The 19,647-nt window shown below is 39.7% G+C and overlaps 1 protein-coding gene across 1 annotated transcript; it reads right to left on the bottom strand.

Moving 5' to 3' along the window:
- Positions 1-948: 948 nt before the first annotated feature.
- LOC112217632 (cyclic AMP-dependent transcription factor ATF-3) lies at positions 949-4,865 on the bottom strand. The gene is made up of 4 exons (XM_024378056.2): positions 4,718-4,865; positions 3,780-4,034; positions 3,395-3,502; positions 949-3,050 (listed from the first exon to the last, which is right to left on the bottom strand). The coding sequence occupies exons 2-4, from the start codon at positions 4,023-4,025 to the stop codon at positions 2,802-2,804; spliced, it is 603 nt and encodes a 200-aa protein (XP_024233824.1). The 5' UTR covers positions 4,026-4,034; positions 4,718-4,865; the 3' UTR covers positions 949-2,801.
- Between the last annotated feature and the right edge of the window lie 14,782 nt (positions 4,866-19,647).

Raw genomic sequence — 19,647 nt, 5'->3', positions numbered from 1 at the left:
ACAACTGTCCTCACCGCCACAGGTGATTCTAACATGTATTGACTCAGGGGTTTGAATACTTATGTAAAATATATATTAGTGTTTTATTTTTCATATAGTCTTTTAACAAATTACAATTACAGAGCATTTTGTGTAGATCGTTGACAAAAATGACAATTAAATTCCACTTTATAACACACTTTTTTTCTGAAGGCACTATACAGGATAATAACATACCTCGGCCTCTGCAAGAGAGAATGAAAACATCCTGTGTGGTGCTACACATATGAGAACATTACAGCACACAGACCTTTTCACCTCCCAACTTACCCCAAATTCGAACTCTGGTGCCAAATAATGATCCAGTGCCTTTAAAATGGTTAATCATTTGTTTAGATCATGATCCACTGTTCAGATTATGGAGATTTTCATCTCAGAGTCTGTTAAACTTCCTGTGTTTAGGGAAATGTGTCAGAGTAATCAGTTATCTAAGTATTATCCATGTTTCACAATCATGTTCTAGAGAAACACTGAAGAAGATTCTGTAGAAACACTACAGGATAACCGCTGGACGGTCAGTAATTTGATCTACCGTAGCAGTCTGTGACAAGAATAAAGATGTCCCACACTCTGGCTGCATTCTGGCTGTTATGAGTATTGAGTTACTCATGTGTAGTTATCAAAAACCACCATCAGAAAAATGGGATATTACTTTTTATGGAATATGGACCACAAAACGATGGGGTGGAGTGAGGGATACTTCTGTTCTGAGTGAAACATTATGTCACAGCCTATCTCATCAGATAACAGCCACTGAACTATACTGAGCAGGCCAGGCACAGGAGAACACACTCTTCCAGTCTCTCCCCTGCCTGGCCCGCCCTCAATATTATGAGTCTTCTGGAGGGAGACATGTCCTGGCTTGTCGTCAGATGAACGCCAACACAAATAATGTGCTAAGATGCTAAACATGTTCATGAATATTTATTTTGCATCACAACTATGCAATGTCAATATACCAATGCCATTGAATACCATGCCATTGAAAAAAAAATGTTTTAAATGTTGTGAATCCTTCCCCAGAAACAATAGAAAACAAAAGCATTTGAAGTATATATATATTTATTAACAAAGTATCAAAAACAGAAAAATCAAAAGACAGAATTGAGTACTTAATTGGTTTCATCTTGTGGTTTTACCGGACTTGATACAATGTGATATTTCTCATTACACAAATTCCTTTAGTGAACAATGTTTAAGTGAGAGAAGAAAATGGAAGGTGAAACAGAAAAACAAGACAGGTATTGAAGAACATAAAACAGGCGTGTCATCCTTCAAATTAAGTATTTCAGTAGTAAGCCCCCAGCCATGACTAGCATGCCTGTTTGAACACGAAACACTGAACTACACAAAAACAAATAAAACACATGGACGCCTGCGTCTCTCACCGTCTTCCTCTCAACCGTTTACTCACAAACACACACAGATAAACAGTACCTTACCATAAACCACACATGAATATAGAGACAAAAGCTACTATTGATCATAAAAATGTGTTGTTTGCGCAATGAGCCTAACAAGAGGAAGTGGCAGCATAACCAATGGACTGAGGGGAGAGGGAAGGGGGTTGTTTGGCAGTGACTTGGTAATTGCAGCCAAACACTGAGGCAATTCATGTCATCTTCCAAGACTTCAAAGTGAGAACCTCAGACAAGCAGAGTGCTAAATAATTCCACTTAGATATCAAGCTACTTATACCTAGTGGTTCTATTTGATAAATCCAGCTTCAATAACACAAACAAACACCTTTTTGAAGACAATAGGGAGGTGTAAGTTGGTTTACATATATGTTATACAGTAAATACACACTTGTATACACGTGAACAAAATGTAATAGGAAACACACAAGCATAACTTCAACATTTCAGAGAAAATACGACAGATCACTACGAAATCAGGGTCTAGTCAGAATACACCAGCTTACAGAAATGTATTGACTGATTTTCAAGAAAAGAGTTCCGGGTCTAACAGTGCCATTGTCTGTCAGTAAGTTAAATGAAATGCTATCTAAGTGAATCAACATTACATGCACTCCCTATATTGTCCTCTTATTAGAGGGTTCCTGTGATATGAACTACACCTGTATCGTCTGAGTTAGTGGTAGTAGTAGCAGCTTCAGAGGTTTTTGTTAGGCTAGTCAAGGGGGAAGAAAGTGAGCTATAGCCAGAGCTAATACAGAATATATTCAATAACAGCAAACACTTCATACCTACGTATGCGAAAAACTTTCAATATGACAGTAATAACACAGCTATCAATGTCGCACACAGTACACAGCCATTAATATCGCTCCACGTGTATTGTGTGCCATAAAGATAGCTTATACAAGTAGTATTTTTCCTCAACAAGCATATATCTCAACTGACCAGTGAAATCATGTGCCTTTACCACTTTGACATCATGCTTTAGTACAAAAATAGAGAATCAGTAATTTACCTCAAATAAAATTGTAAAAGATTTAAGGAAACAATAAATACATTAGATGTATTTCTATGTTTTAGTGCTTTGACATTCGCCCTATGTGCCGGAACAGCCCAAGCCACCCTAGGTGGAACACGGGGTGTCCGTCCTTGTGCTGTCCAGTCCTTCCTCTTATCACCAACCCAGCTGCAGTCAAAATGTTGAGGAGCGGAACGTGTAAAGCTCCTTTGCTTTGATGGCCTAAAAGAGCCTTCACTTGATGCAGGTACAGAGTGCAGTAGCCAGGGGAAGGTGAGTGCTTGAGTGTGTAAGTAGTATCCTACTACCCCAGAGTGGGTGGATCAGAGATGGCCACAAGCGGTTGACACTGAGGTGTGGTGGTGATCAAGTTGACCCATCTGCAGGGTTCCATCCTTGATCTGCTGGATGAATAGGTTTCTCTCGTCCTCAGGGGTCTGGCCGTTCTGGGCCCGTACGATGCAGGTGGGCCGGTGGAGGTTCAGCATGTAGACTAACTGCTGCTTCTGGTTCTTCAGCTCCTCAATCTGGGCCTTCAACTCACTGTTCACCAACTCTAGTTTCTCAGACTCCTGGAATAGTAGTTTGGTCAGATGCTGTTAACCATGTTGGTACATCTTTTGAATACTCAATTATGTTTAGTGTAATTGAGTTTGTATGCAAATAATTACATTGAGCCCTTACATAAAAAAGGGGAACCTCTACCCTTCACTTAAATCATAAAAAAATTATGGGAGATTAAATAGAAAGTATCACTGAGGCACATTCATGATGCTCTAACTTTATTTGAAAAACCTTTTGAATAAATAAAGATATTGCATAATATAACACTGTCTGGCAGCCTCTGGGTAAAATGTATAATCTCTCTCCATCCCAATAAGGCTGTACTGCCCTTTAAAATACATATTGAATTTACCTTTAGCAGACAATCCGTTTTTTCCTTCTTCTTATTCCTACATTTGGCAGCAGCTACTTTGTTTCTTTCTCGTCTTCTTTTCCTCCTCTCGCTTTCCTCCGGGGTCGCCTGATAAACACACATTGGGAAAATGAACAACCTCGAATAACAGCACCAAACTAGTGTGTGCTAAAATGTGTCGGTAAACATGTAATTACAGTGTTCTGTATAGCTACGAATTAATTTACCACCGTCTCACACAATTCGGTGAAAACATAGGCCTGTACAAAAAAAAGCCCCTATAAGATTTATTACTATGTAAGAATTACTATTGGCTTTGTGCGGGCCAAAAAATAACTGAAAAGGAGTAGATATTACAGTACGCGGCTAATGTCGACATCCTTACCAGTCTCTTGACACTTGTGGCTTCTGACGGTCTGTCTGAACTTGAGCTTGCACAGTCGCTCATGATATCGGTACTCAGTCCGTTGGACAGCCGCCTGTGGTGGATAGCGTAGCGCAACTCCTCCTTTACCAGGGGAGTGAAGTTGGTGAAGTCCTCGAGCGTGAGTGTTCCAGGTGGGGACAGGCAGGGCACAAAGGCTGACGCGCTGATCTCGGACAGGCTGAATCCCTGATGCTGAAGCATCATTATGAACAACTGAAACAAAAAGTGGTGCTCTGTCACATAACGCGTACTAAAATCGAAACAAAAGCAAGACAACAACCCTTGGACACTGGACTGAATAGAACGTCAGATAAGCAGCAACATCTTGACAAGTGAGCAAGACGATTAATAAAAGCTTATAGAAAAGGTGTATTCACGTCAAAAAATATAGTTTCTTGCTAATGTATACCATTGGAATATTTTATAGGCCTACAAAAGAACGCTAGCGTGTTCTCTGTTATGGGTGTGATACCTTAGAGGCTACGTCGCTACAATTCCACCAGACACAGCAGTTAAAGTTTTCTACATTGTAGCCCAACATGCCAACAATGTAACAATACCGGCAAATACATCCCTGTTAAACAATGTTACAATGCGTGTCACTTTTAAGGACAGTAAATGTAACATCTACCCAGTCGTCGGGTAAATACAGTTCATTTATAATTCAAGTTTCAAAATAACTAATAAGACAAATATAAATAAACTCTAGTTTAATTCACAAAAACAAAAGTTACGAGTAGCCTAAGAATTGTGCATTTAAACCCGTTTTCTTTATGAATGGACATCGGTCCGTCTTAAACTATGCAACATTTCGGCTGTTGTGGGCACCTTAGGCGGATCTTCTGACACTTCGATCCAACACCGGAAGAAACTTCTTATTAAGAAAATAGACCTACCTGATTATGTTTTCAGTGAATAAATTGTGTTAGACGTTGAAAGGCATTTATTCGGCTCCTGGGTGTGAGACTCTTCTGTTCTGGTAAGAAAGTTACAGTTGTCGACTGAGCGTTGCATCACCCCTTTTTATAGTGGACTCTTCGGCATTTACTAGTTGGTGGGCCGGTCGTGGTGACGTCATCCTATTTATAGCACTGTGGAAGCTTAGTTGCGATGATGCAATCCAGCAACCCTTTGTAGCGCACCATAAAAGGGCAGGCTCAACCCCCTTTACTCACAAGGAATTTAAGTCGTAACATTTCATACTAATGAGCAAATACAGACGTAATAGTTGAATGATCAGAGGTGTTTTTTTTGTCAAGTCTATGTAAAAAAAAAATGTTGTTAAAGGTATACATACCTTCAGCGAGGGGCTTGCCCATCTCCCTGTTAACACATCAGTCATATAATCTCTAGCATTCAGTGCAAGGGTATGTCTCGGCTACTCGCAAAAATAATAATAACAGTAATAATAATAATAAAACCTAGTTTATCAGGGAGCTTCCATGAAGTAGCATATTGCTTCTGAATTTAGCTTCTGAATGAAGTAAATGTACATTGAACTACAGTAATATTTTCAAAATAAGGATTTGCCTTTCAAGGTACTGTAATTTTTTTAATATGTGTGTGTGCTGTGTGTTGCTTTTGCATGTTATGTATTACTTATACCTAAATTACTTAGATGATTGAAATATTATAATTGTAGAGGTCATATCTGATGTTAATTACACATTTATTACATAGTTATTCATTTAAGTGAATTACAAATCTTGAATGCTATGGGTGGCCAGGTGTCAGGACTGTATATATATATATCATGCATGAGCTATGGTCTCAATCTTACAGAGGACAGTTAATTTAGGTCTCATGGAAAAACGGATATTTGGAGGACTTGATAACAGTCATAAAATCCCCACTATTCATTCCATGGTATCTTTGTTTGATTCCAAAACAAGATTAAACTGATAGGAAACTGTGGCAAACCATGCTAGTGAGACTGAAGTAATATAGGGTTCACTGCTTTAATTTCTTAGTTGGAAAATCTTTCAGTTGTGGGAACACATAGATCAGTTTTAGTTTCTCGGGCTAGTTAAACGTTTTACTTTATATATTTATATATAAGATATAAACTTCTAAGTCATAATTGCATTTCAAGAGGTTTCAATATTTTTGCGAGGGGGGCAAGGTAAGTTTTAGTTTTATTGTGTTTTGTATGTCATAAACATAAAGTGAGGATGGATGAAGAGATTTTCTAAATTATATTTTAAAATATGAAATAGCTTTTGAAATCTTGATAATTGTTCATAGGTACTGGTGGCTCACTTGAAAGTGTTTCACTATAGTTTTGCCTCTGTTCAAGCTGTGCTGGCCTCTGGGAGAATGGTGGTTGGGAGTGTGGCGTAAGCGAGTTGATGTGAAGTGCGGCTTTCTGATGATAGTCAGGTCAGCCAGTCTCTCCCTGGAAAGGCAGCATGTTTAGGTTTAACCAACACCTCAAAGTACATTTGAAGAGTGATTCTTCATAACAAAATGTATTGATTTGATTTACTTTACTTTATCTGGTGATGAGATCATTGGGACCTTTATGTGTCATGGTTTTTTGAGTGTTGTTGATATATGTTTTATACCCTCTCAGAAAGTTCAAGGCATATAAACAGTTACGCTGAGCCAAAGACCATGAGCAGTTTTCCAAACATACAACATCACCCAATGCATCTAGACAGCCTGGACTCCCAAGATATAATCACGTCATAGTATTTTACGTCTCACCATACGTATGCAGACAGGTGTTTCAAAGGTCTAGGGTCATGCCCGACCCTCAAAAAGATGTTGGGTCTGTGATACATCACATACTAACCCCACTTGCTATTTATACTGTATGATAAAATCTGGCTTGCTATATCATTTAATGACTCTCAATTGAATATGACAATAGAAAATGTTGAATTACTGTTTTGTTCCTCATGGTTTATGAAGACATTTTACTTCCTTAAGTTATGTCCTCTTATTCATCAATTTAGAAGTTTCTGGAAAAGGCAGGATGTTTTGTCATTTTGCCACACTTTAGCCTCCTCTTGTTATGAGCTGTGACCACAGTTTGTGGACCGTGTGAAAAGCAAGCAGGACTAGTTGGTCACAAAGTTTCATTCAGCGTGAAACACACAGGCATCTCTCCTGTTTCTGATTCCCTAAATCTCTTTAGCAAATGATGGAGAGAGGCTAAACATTAACTCATGTTGTGCAACTATAAATGTCCATCCATCATGACAAAGCAAATTGATTTACTAAACTTGTGTCCGTACAAGTTTATGGCTTGCTGGTTTACTTCCACAAAACGTTGATGTTTGTTACTTATTTAATTTAACTAGTTAAGTCAGTTAAGAACAAATTATTATTTAAAATGATGGCCTACCCCGGCCAAACCCTAACCCGGACAAAGCTGGGCCAATTGTGCGCAGTCCTACGGGACTCCCAATCATGGCCAGTTGTGATACAGCCTGGAATCAAACCAGGGTCTGTAGTGATGCCTCTAGCACTGAGGTGCAGTGCCTTAGACTGCTGTGCCACTAGGGAGCCTTGGGCAGATACATTGGGATACCAATCATTATGCTGTTGTGTCAAGCCACATTTTACAGGAGAGTTTGGAAAGTTTAGGTTGAGTAAGTTGATAAGTTGTTTTGCAAGATAACAAATCAATTCCATACAGCCTGTCATGATTTTGATGAATTTTCATGTATTTTATTATACATTTATATTCTATTCTGTTTGTTTATTCAATAGGGGTAATATGTAGAGTATTTTGGCTATACATTTACATGTTTTGCCCTTAATTTTGTTTCATTATAGGATACTTTCACTATTTATTTTGTTGTGGCATCACTTTAACTTGTATTTCGTCATGTGACAGCTACAATAGACGTTCCAATGTTTATACTCCATAGTGATATACCCTACATAACATAACATGGTTCTCCCTACTTGAAAAAACGTCGATACTTGTTGATTCTGACAAGGAGCAGAATACGTAATCGTTTCCGGGAAGTGAAGTGGCCGACTCACCCTGCCTTTAGCATTATAGGCAACCAGCTGGAATGTGGAAAAACGAATCAGAGAAAAGGTAGAAATCATTTTAACTAGGTTCGAGGGGTAGGCAGTCAGGCTATACAAGAAGCACTTTCGATCTGAGTGAATCACCACCACATTCCCGTAAGGTGCAGAACATTAGTCATGAACTGCAATCCACCTGCACCGAGAAATGCTCCAATCTAAAAAAGTATGTAATATTACTATTCAGCATTAACGTCGAAATACAAACATTTAACACAAATTGTAGGGTCTCGTTTTTCGTGGATGTGTAGTTTATAGACATCCCCCACCATCATTAGTAGCCAGAATTCACTGATGCAGTCAGCCATGATTGTTTGGAACCTGTTTTGTGAACATTTGCTGAAGAAATAGGCAAACATAATCAACAATATAAAGATAAATGAATGAATTAGGAGCAATAGTAGTAGTACTAATATAAATAACAATAATACATGTATTACATAATAATATTTAAACAACCATTGAATATTATATTAATTATTATTAATGTTATTAGTCAACAATATTAAACCATAGCATTGTTGTAGGGCTAATGCCACCATATTTATTAAGAGGGCCTTCAGAAGTGTCTTCATTTCGTTTTTCTCCTTTATAGAATGTGTTGACATGCCTCTTGGTCCATCATGGCTGGTTAGTTGATAGTTATCTAGTGTTGCTGAGGCCATAACCCATGAGGTGTCTTAATGAGTATAGTGAACAGTGAGTGTCAGAGAATTCCCCAGATAATTTGATACATACAGTATGAGATTTAGGGAAACCCTAGCGGATATTCAGAGACATTGTTCAAGGCCTCAGTATTACGAGACCCTAATTTAGGATGGTCTTTAATATAAATATTAAAGGATGGTTAGCAGTAACTTCCCTCTGTTACAAAGGTCACTGAAATCAGGAACTAACATGTACTGCCCTTCATCGCAACCACTATTACAGCTAAAAGGATCCTGTGAGCAATGGCTGGCAAAGGTGAGGGCAAAAATTAGTCTAGATGTAAATAGGCTCAGTGACACTCGGTGACGATGCACTTTCACAAAGCCAAAGTTGGCGAGATGAGCTCACTACGTTCAAGACGTTGACTGACACGGTAGCCTTTAAATAATCGTTTGTAGCTTTCTCAACACTGTACATTGGCATCGCGCATGGACGGCAGAAGTCATAGTTATTAATAAAGCAAGCCCCAGTTAAATCAGTACTACATCCTCTAGTGCGCTCACCCTTGAACGCAGCCCAGATCCCAGCCCTGTGTTTGTGTTTACCCGGCTGCAGCCATAGCAACACCCTCCCACTCAATGGACTTTCATCCTAGGCATGCAGACAGGCAGGGCAGGCAGCAGAGGGCAAGCAGCGACTAGGATTCCCAAGCCCTTCACAGGCCCTGACCTAATTTCCTTTTGCAGCTAGGCTCCCTGCATTGTATTATTTCAGTGTAATTTGTAGACTGGTTAACATGAACTTGGCAATACTTTCTTCACACGCAGCGCCAGTACTGTAGCTTGTTTACCTGGAAGCAGTGGATAAGTTGCAGAATCAGGGGTGAGAGCTAATGTCAGCTAAAAAGGCTGTACACTACCATTTGGGGTGTCTTAGAAATGTCCTTGTTTTTGAAAGAAAAGCAATTTTTTTGTCCATTAAAATAACATCAAATTGATCAGAAATACAGTGTAGACATTGTTAATGTTGTAAATGACTATTGTCGCTGGAAATGGCTGTTTTAATGGAATATCTACATAGGCGTACAGAAGCCCATTTTCAGCAACCATCCCTCCTGTGTTCCAATGGCACGTTGTGTTAGCTAATCCAAGTTTATAATTTTAAAAGGCTAGACGCCTCACAAGTCCTCAACTGGTAGCTTCATTAAATAATACCCGCAAAACATCAGTCTCCACGTCAACAGTGAACAGGCGACTCCGGGAAGCTGGCTTTCTAGGCAGAATTCCTCTGTCCAGTGTCTGTGCTCGTTTGCCCATTTTCTTTTTATTGGCCAGTCTGAGATATGGCTTGTTCTTTGCAACTTTGCCTAGAAGGCCAGCATGCCGGTGTCGCCTCTTCACTGTTGACGTTGTGACTGGTGTTTTGCAGGTACTATTTAACCTCGAGTGTAGGGGGCAGTATTTTGATGGTTGGATGAAAAACGTACCCAAATGAAACTGCCTATTTCTCGGGCCCAGAATCTAGAATATGCATATAATTGTCAGACTAGGATAGAAAACACTCTAAAGTTTCCAAAACTGTCAAAATATTGTCTGTGAGTATAACAGAACTGATATTGCAGGCGAAAACCTGAGGAAAATCTAATCAGGAAGTGCTGTTTTTCCTGAAACCTCTCGGTTCTATTGCATGCCTTCCCTCCATTTAAAGGGATATCAACCAGATTCCTTTTCCTATGGCTTCCACATGGTGTGAACAGTCTTTAGACAGTTTCAGGCTTTTATTCTGAAAAATGAGCGAGAAAGATCACACCGCGTCATTGGCTGAGTGCCAGCAGAATTTTGCATGCATGAGCAGCTTGGAGCAGACATTTTCTCTCTCGCTCCTATTGAAAAAGATACGGTCCGGTTGAAATATTAGCGATTATTTATTGTAAAAACAACCTGAGGATTTATTATAAAAAACATTTGACATGTTTCTATGAACTTTACGGATACTATTTGGAATTTGTCTGCCCCATCGTGACCGCTCGAGGCTGTGGATTTCTGAACATAACTCGCCAACCAAATGGAGGTTTTTGGATTTTAAAATAATCTTTATGGAACAAAAGCAACATTTATTGTGTAACTGGGAGTCTCGTGAGTGCAAACATCCGAAGATCAAAGGTAAGCGATTAATTTTATTGCTTTTCTGACTTTCGTGACTACTATCTACTTTGCTGCTAGGTGTTTGTAATGTTTTGTCTACTGAGAGCTATCCTCACATAAACGCTTGGATAGCTTTCGCCGAAAAGCCGAAAAGCTTTTTTGAAATCTGACAAGTCAGGTGGATTAACAAGCTAAGCTGTGTTTTGCTAAATTGCACTTGTGATTTCATGAAAATTAAATATTTTTAGTAATTTAATTTTAATTTGGCGCTCTGCAATTCAGCGGATGTTGATGAAAATGATCCCGCTAATGGGATGGGTGCGCCAAGAAGTTAATGAAACTGCCAGTTGAGGACTTGTGAGGCGTCTGTTTCTCAAACTAGGCTCTCTAATGTACTTGTCCTCTTGCTCAGTTGTGCACCGGGCCTCCCATTCCTCTTTCTATTGTGGTTAGAGCCAGTTTGCGCTGTTCTGTGAAGGGAGTAGTACACAGCATTGTATGAGATCTTCAGTTTCTTGGAAATTTCTTGCATGGAATTGCCATTATTTCTCTGAACAAGAATAGACTGACACATTTCAGAAGGAGGTTCTTTGTTTCTGGCCATTTTGAGCCTGTAATCGAACCCACAAATGCTGATGCTCCAGATACTCAACTAGTCCAAAGAAGGCCAGTTTTATTGCTTCTTTAATGAGATCAACAGTTTTCAGCTGTGCTAACATACTTCCAAAAGGGTTTTCTAATGATCAATTAGCCTTTTAAAATGATAAACTTGGGATTAGCTAACACAACGTGCCATTGGAACACAGGAGTGATGGTTGCTGATAATGGGCCTCTGTACGCCTATGTAGATATTCCATTTAAAAAATCAGCAGTTTCCAGCTACAATAGTTATTTACAACATTAACAATGTCTACACTGTATTTTTGATCAATTTTATGGTATTTTAATGGGCAAAAAAAATGTTTTTGAAAGAATTTACAAAAATACAAGGACATTTCTAAGTGACCCCAAAATTTTGAACGGTAGTGTACATGTATATGATGGTTTATGGACAGTGTAATGCTCCGGGTGTCGTGGGTGTGGAGTCAAACGCAGGAGACAGAGAGTGCAATGCTGTGCTCTTTAATGCCCCAACGCACCACAGGGTGCTCACAATAATAACGGCCCCAAACACGGGGAATGAAAACTGTACAACTGAAAAATGCACAACCAGGAACAAACACGCTCCTCTACTACAGAGCCGAAGGTTACAATGATTAATCCCGCACAACAAACAGGCGGGCAGGCTGTCTAAAGAAGCCCAACTAATCATCACAAACAGGTGCTACCAATAAACATACAAGGAGGGGGAGGAAAGACAATCAGTGGCAGCTAATAGGCCGGTGACGACGACCGCCGAGTGCCACCCGACCGGGAAGGGAAGCCTCCCTCGGTCGGACTCGTGACAGACAGAATATGAATAGAAAAGGTGTGTACAGCAGTAGTTATATAGGATGAGCCTTGACTAGAATTCAGTATATACAGTTGAAGTTGGAAGTTTACATACACCTTAGCCAAATACATTTAAACTCAGTTTTTCACCATTCCTGACATTTAATCCTAGTAAAAATTCCCTGTGTTAGGCCAGTTAGGATCACCACTTTATTTTAAGAATGTGAAATGTCAGAATAATAGTAGAGAGAATGATTTATTTCAGCTTGTATTTCTTTCATCACATTCCCAGTGGGTCAGAAGTTTACATACACTCAATTAGTTTTTGGTAGCATTGCCTTTAAATTGTTTAACTTGGGTCAAACGTTTTGGGTAGCCTTCCACAAGCTTCCCACAATAAGTTGTGTGAATTTTAGACATTCCTCATGACAGAGCTGATGTAACTGAGTCAAGTTTGTAGGCCTCCTTGCTTGCACACGCTTTTTCAGTTCTGCTCACTAAGTTTCGATGGGATTGAGGTCAGGGCTTTGTGATGGCCACTCCAGTACCTTGACTTTGTTGTCCTTAAGCAATTTTGCCACAACTTTGGAAGTATGGTTGTCCATTTGGAAGACCCATTTGCGACCAAGCTTTAACATCCTGACTGATGTCTTGAGATGTTACTTCAATATATCCACATAAATTTCCATCCTCATGATGCCATCTATTTTGTGAAGTGCACCAGTCCCTCCTGCAGCAAAGCACCCCCACAACATGCTGCTGCCACCCCCATGCTTCACGGTTGGGATGGTGTTCTTCGACTTGTAAGCTTCCCCCTTTTTCCTCCAAACATAACGATGGCTAAACAGTTCTATTTTTGTTTCATCAGAACAGAGGACATTTCTCCAAAAAGCACGATCTTTGTCCCCATGTGCAGTTGCAAACTGTAGTCTGGCTTTTTTATGGTGGTTTTTGAGCAGTGGCTTCTTCCTTGCTGAGCGACCTTTCAGGTTATATCGATATAGGACTCATTTTTACTGTGGATATCGATACTTTTGTACCTGTTTCCTCCAGCATCTTTACAAGGTCCTTTGCTGTTGTTCTGGGACTGATTTGCACTTTCCACGCCAAGGTACGTTCATCTCTAGGAGACAGAACGTGTGTCTCCTTCCTGAGCGGTATGACGGCTGTGTGGTCCCATGGTGTTTATACTTGCGTACTATTGTTTGTACAGATGAGCGTGGTACCTTCAGGCGTTTGGAAATTGCTCCCAAGGTAGAACCAGAGTTGTGGAGGTCTACAATAGTTTTTCTGAGGTCTTGGCTGATTTCCCCATGATGTCAAGCAAAGAGGCACTGAGTTTGAAGGTAGGCCTTGAAATACATCCACAGGTACACCTTCAATTGACTCAAATGATGTCAATTAGCCTATCGGAAGCTTCTAAAGCCATGATATCATTTTCTGGAATTTTCCAAGCTGTTTAAAGGCACAGGTCAAGTTAGTGTATGTAAAGTTCTGACCCACTGGCATTGTGATACAGTGAATTATTAGTGAAGTAATCTGTCTGTAACCAAGTAGATGTCCTAATCGACTTGTAAAAAACTATAGTTTGTCAACAAGAAATGTGTGGAGTGGTTGAAAAAAAGAGTTTTAATGAATATATATATCTATATATACACTTCCGTTCAAAAGTTTGGGCTCACTTAGAAATGTCCTTGTTTTAAAAAAATGTTTTGTCCATTAAAATAACATTAAATTGATAAGAAATACAGTATAATCATTGCTAATGTTGTAAATGACTATTTTAGCTGGAAACAGATGCTTTTTTAAGTGGAATGTCCACATAGGCGTACAGAGGCCCATTATCAGCAACCATCATTTCTGTGTTCCAAAGGCATGTTGTGTTAGCTAATCCAAGTTTATAATTTTAAGAGGCTAATCATTAGAAAACCAGAAAACTGTTATTTTGATTGAAGAAGGAATAAAACTGTCCTTCTTTGGACTAGTTGAGTATCTGGAGCATCAGCATTTGTGGGTTCGATTACAGGCTCAAATGGCAAACTGGCCCTAACCAGAATAGAGAGGAGTGGGAGGCCCCGGTGCACATAATGACAAGCATGAGGACAAGTATATTAGAGTGTCTAGTTTGAGAAACAGACGGCTCACAAGTCCTCAATTGGCAGCTTCATTAATTAGTACCTGAAAAACACCAGTTTCAACTTCAACAGTGAAGAGGCGACTCCGGCATGCTGGCCTTCTAGGCAGAGTTGCAAAGAAAAAGCCATCTCAGACTAGCCCCAAAAAAAGAAAAGATTAAGATGGGCAAAAGAACAGACACTGGACAGAGGAACTCTGCCTAGAAGGCCAGCATCCCGGAGTTGCCTCTTCATTGTTGACGTTGAGACTGGTGTTTTGCGGGTACCATTTAATGAAGCTGCCAGTGCTGACAATTTCATTGATGGAAGTTACAATCTATCTGCAATATTAAAGCTGATCTACCCCCTTATAAAATACATTTAAAAAAGACCAGTGTAGTTCATTGTAGGAGAATATACACTGCCGTGACAATAACCAAAGAGTCTGCATTTGATAGTGAGGTATTCCCGATCGGGAAACAAAAGGACTGTACTTCCTGTTCTTTACGACAATCACATTATGAATAGTTAATCATGAAACATACACCTCTGTCGTTCTATTTTCCGGAGAGTTCTTTCTTCCTGTCCACATGGTATACGGAGAATACTGATGGCTGTATGGACGGGGACAGTATATCCAGAGAGATATATATATCTAGAGTGTATCACTGATTTACTGGCATTAATTTCTAATGAATTGTTACAATAACTCATACTCTTTACAACTTGCCGAAGCGGCGTCATATGCGAACAACCATGTGATTTTTTTTTTGTAACTTCACTGTTTTGAGGTAGGGATCAAATGAATGCTCATTGTTCGAGCCTGCCATTATGGGGTCTTTAGCCAAAAGGATTCCTCAGGTGAGGTGACATCAGCTCTCTAATCTGTAGTGTGACTGCAGCGTGCATCATCACAGCACTCTGTGAATAGTTAATGAGAACACTGGCCCGGGACCAATCAGGACTTAGGTCAGAGATTACTCCAGGGACTGGTTTAAGAAATCAATCACACACACACAAAACACAGGGCCTGAGCAAATGGACTCTGCTTTGAACAGGCTGCTCCGTTAGCACGCTTACAGCCAACCCTCTGATAAGGGCTGCCAAAGACACATGGCTGGTAAACAAGTCTAGCACATGGTTTAGATTACATTGCTTTTAGATTAGTTTGAAATACTTCTCATTATTATTTATAAAGCTACGGTAGCCTACAGTTGAAGTTGGGAAACATTTCTCTCCCAACATGCTGTATGCCTATGTGATAAAGAGATAATAAATAGCCTATTTCACTTGAAACCACAGCCTCAGTAGAGGCTTGTGATACTGTGATAAGGGTTGTTATTGTTATGGGTTTGATAGGAAGAAAGGTGAGCCAAGTCTTTTGGCAGGGAAGGTTCTGGTGATTCATTGCCAGTTGTGATGACTCACCCTTAATTGCTGGAGAAGCAGACATTTAAGATTGAAGGATTAAGTTAAGTAGAACAGATATTCAAATGTAACCCACTAGTGACAAAACGCTAGAGATTGTGTTATAAACAATCTATTTTATTATTGGTCTGAATTGGGTCATAAAACATTCACATTTTTACTTATGTACTACACTAATTTCATTGCAGCATACACATCAGTATCTACCAGTGGAGGCTCCTCAGAGGAGAAAGGGGAGGACCATCCTACTTAGTGAATTTCATAAAAAATAAAACTAAACTAATTATTTTCACGTCACCAAATAACTGATTAAAACACTGTTTTGCAATGAAGGTACACTGCAGTGCATAAAGTGTGGTGAGTAGTTGACTCAGAGACAGAAAGACAATAGTTGAACAATTAAAAAAAAAAATATATATATATATATATATTTGAAAAAATTAAGGAGAAGCAGCAGAGAGAGAAAGAGATGTCGTGTATTTTTTCTTCTTCTTAGTTTACTTTTCACTTACTTAGGTAACGCAGCTAATTGTTCCTACTCAACAACCTGACTCAAACAGAGAGAAATGCTATTTATGTTACCAAGCTGGCTAAGGCTATCCAACACTAAAACTCTTCCAAGTCAAGGTAAGCTTTCCTTTTAATTAATGTATTGTCACCGGGGCCCGCCGGTGTAACTGCTAAACGGCTTGCTGTACATTGTACTGTGTGATTGTACAAATGGATTGGTTTGTGGGTTTACTAACATGTTAGTTCTAGTTTGTTGACTATATCGTTAATGTGGTGACAACGATGTAGGCTGTGTAGCTGTTAGGGTTTATGGTGTGAAGGTTTGGCTTGAAGAGGTTTTTGCGCCTGGACACAGTTGTGTTGTGCACTGAAGTCCACGAGCTTAGGGAAAATGTGATAGGAGGAGAGTGTGTAGATGCGAGAATGAATTATACAACTAGCAAAGTGATGATGCTGTATGTGACTGCTATGAAAGGGAACTGTGTGTGCGGATGATCAAGGTTGTATTCATTTCACCGATTCTATTGCAAAACGTATCTTAAACTGAACCAAACGGAATGAAACTGAAACGAATGATTACATTTCAGATCAGCTAGGTGCAGGCAAGCGAGTGCAATGCGATATTGAATGAGTCCCTGTCTGTCACCTTGATTACTCCAATTTGGCTCTTGATCTGTTATCCTGTTGTAAACTGTCATTTGTTGGCTAAGTTGTAGCAACCTCATGATCGGTATAAGGCAAATTTGGGTATCATGTAGTAGTTGGCCTAAACCTATCGATGTTATATTGAGCTGGATGAATGGAAAATTAACAGTCATCCAATATGCTGTAATAGAAAAGGCGTTCCTGAAAAAACATTGTCCTCCCTAATTTTAAACGGAACAGACCGTCACTGATATCTACAATACAATACCATAATGTATTAGTTTGTGTTATCTGTTAGTAGCTACTGTTGTCCAGCCTTACTGTGTGTCAATGTCAGTTTAATCGAGAAAGAATACAAGGTTTGAGTTCTTAACAAAGCCATACATTTTTTTTTCTGAAAAAAACTAAAGGGACATGACTGACCAGCGAACCCATGTTAAACCACAATCTTTCTAGAATATGCTCTGTAACAACATGCTATTGCAATAAGTTATGCAAACTAGTACTGTTACATTCTAATATATAAACCTGCTTAGTCATTCTCAGAGTAGGAAAGAGCAGGGAAAATGCCTGATGCAACATCTCTGAAATGTTTACCAGAAGTATCTCCTATAATGTTCCAGGATGTCTGCCTTCATGCCTTCAGCTTCTTGACCACACTCATGTGATAGGGGAATTTCCTGTTAGCTGGCAAGCACACAAGAAAGGGCACACTCACAAGTCACGTGATTGGAGGTGAGCTGTTTGTGAATGTGCTTTGTGGAAAACACCCTAACAATTACTCAGCACATGTAATTGCTTTATGTAACAAAGCATCCATTATGGACGTTTACACTACCCCTCTATTTGGGCACCAAAACTGCGTCCGTCAGTATGACTAAACCAGTTTCTCCCCATGCCACACAATTGGCAAAGGATTGCCATCACTTTTAGCATCACTTAGCCCATATTAACCACGGACTTGAGTACACACTGTCCTTTATTTAGCCTTGCTCCAGATCTCTGACTGGAAAGCTTTGTTATGAAACTCTGGGGACCTTGACTAGGGCCATTAGAAAAGTGCCATAATGGCACCACCAGATCAGTCACAATCTTACACTCTTTTGTTCTTTAGGAATTCATTTTCTTTCATGTCTATGTTTCATAAACCGCCGGCTGTGTTGAGGACATAAATAGCACAATGTAAAACCACAGTCTAGTAGCAGTCTACTCTTCCAAATCACTAGACGCACTGATGAGTGGGTGTGTGACGAACATGCCTTCTTTCATTGCAACAGAAATAAAAGTCTTTGTTCATATTTGGTATTTTATATCCCCATTAGCTGTTGCAGAAGCAGCAGCTACTCTTCCTGGAGTCCACACAAAACATGAAACATGACAAAATGCATAATACTAATAGACAAGAACAGTCACACAATTTAAAATAAGAAGAATACAACTAAAAAAGTCCAGTACTGCATACACCATATTCATAAACAGCATATGCAGGTAACTGACAAAATAAAGGAAACACCAACATAGTGTCTTAATAGGGCATTTGGCCACCATGAACATGAACAGATTCAATGCCCCTCGGCATAGATTCTACAAGTGTCTGGAACTCTGTCGCAGGGAGGCCACATCATTTGACCTTGAGAAATGTTATCATTTGGTGTTTTGTTGATGGTGGTGGAAAACGCTGTCTTGGGCCGCTCCAGAATCTCCCATAAGTGTTCAATTGGGTTGAGATCTGGTGACTGAGATGGCCATGGCATATGGTTTTCATGCTCATCAAACCATTCAGTGACCACTCGTGCCCTGTGGATGGTGGCATTGTCATCCTATGGGGGCATAGCCATGGTAGCCAATATAATGGCCTGTCCAGCATTTTTATACATGAACCTAAGCATGATGGGATGTTAATTGCTTCATCAACTCAGGAACCACACCTGTGTAGAAGCACCTGCTTTCAATATACTTTGTATGCCTCATTCACTCAAGTGTTTACATTATTTTGGCAGTTACCTGTACATACAAGTTTTTAGGTCATACAAGGTCATTGGCGTTGTGCCGGGAGGTTTTGCCTCACTTGTTTTTTTAAGATAACTTTGCTACTTGCCTGAGTGATCCGAGTTGGAATTGAGTTCCATGCAACCATCGATTGATACAACACGGTGCGTTGATTTGAGTACGTTCTGGATTTGGGGACTTTGAAGAGTCCCCTGGTGGCAAGTCTGGTGGGGTAAGTGTTGGTTTTTAGAGCTGTATGTAAGTTGATTATACAAACAATTTGGAATTTTCAACACATTGATGTTACTTACAAGAAATAATGCAGTTAATCACTCCTCTACTTTGAGTCATGCCTTAGCCCTCTGTGTACAGTGAAGGGAAAGACATGCTGTTCTGGGCTTTCTTGGGTCCTTCTTTGCAGCTTCTGGCCATATAACCAGGCAATAGTCAAGATGTGACAAAAGCAGAGGCTGCAGGACTTGTTTGGTCAAATGTTATGTTAAAAATGCAGAGCACCTCTATCACAGACATACTTCTCCCCATCTTTACAACAATATCATCAATACACCTTGACTATGACAGTTTACAATCTAAGGTATCACCAAGAAGTTTAGTCTCCTCTACTTGCTCAACAGCCACATTATTCATTACCATATTCAGCTGAGGTCCAGCACTTAGGGAATAAGTTGTACCAAATACAATGCTTTTGGTTTTTAGTTATGACCAGGACTAGTTTATTCCTAGCAACCCATTGCTGATATAGAATTAAGTTTCTACAACTGACTGCAACGTTTTGTTTAGGGCTTCAGAGATTTTACTAGCGTGGGACACTGACACGTACAGTGCCTTCAGAAAGCTGAAATGTCTCGAGTC

The sequence above is a fragment of the Oncorhynchus tshawytscha genome, linkage group LG18 (genome assembly GCF_018296145.1).
Source record: "Oncorhynchus tshawytscha isolate Ot180627B linkage group LG18, Otsh_v2.0, whole genome shotgun sequence".
Classification (NCBI taxonomy): domain Eukaryota; kingdom Metazoa; phylum Chordata; class Actinopteri; order Salmoniformes; family Salmonidae; genus Oncorhynchus; species Oncorhynchus tshawytscha.
The sequence above is the reverse complement of the archived record's forward strand: the minus strand, read 5'-3'. Positions and strand labels throughout refer to the sequence as shown.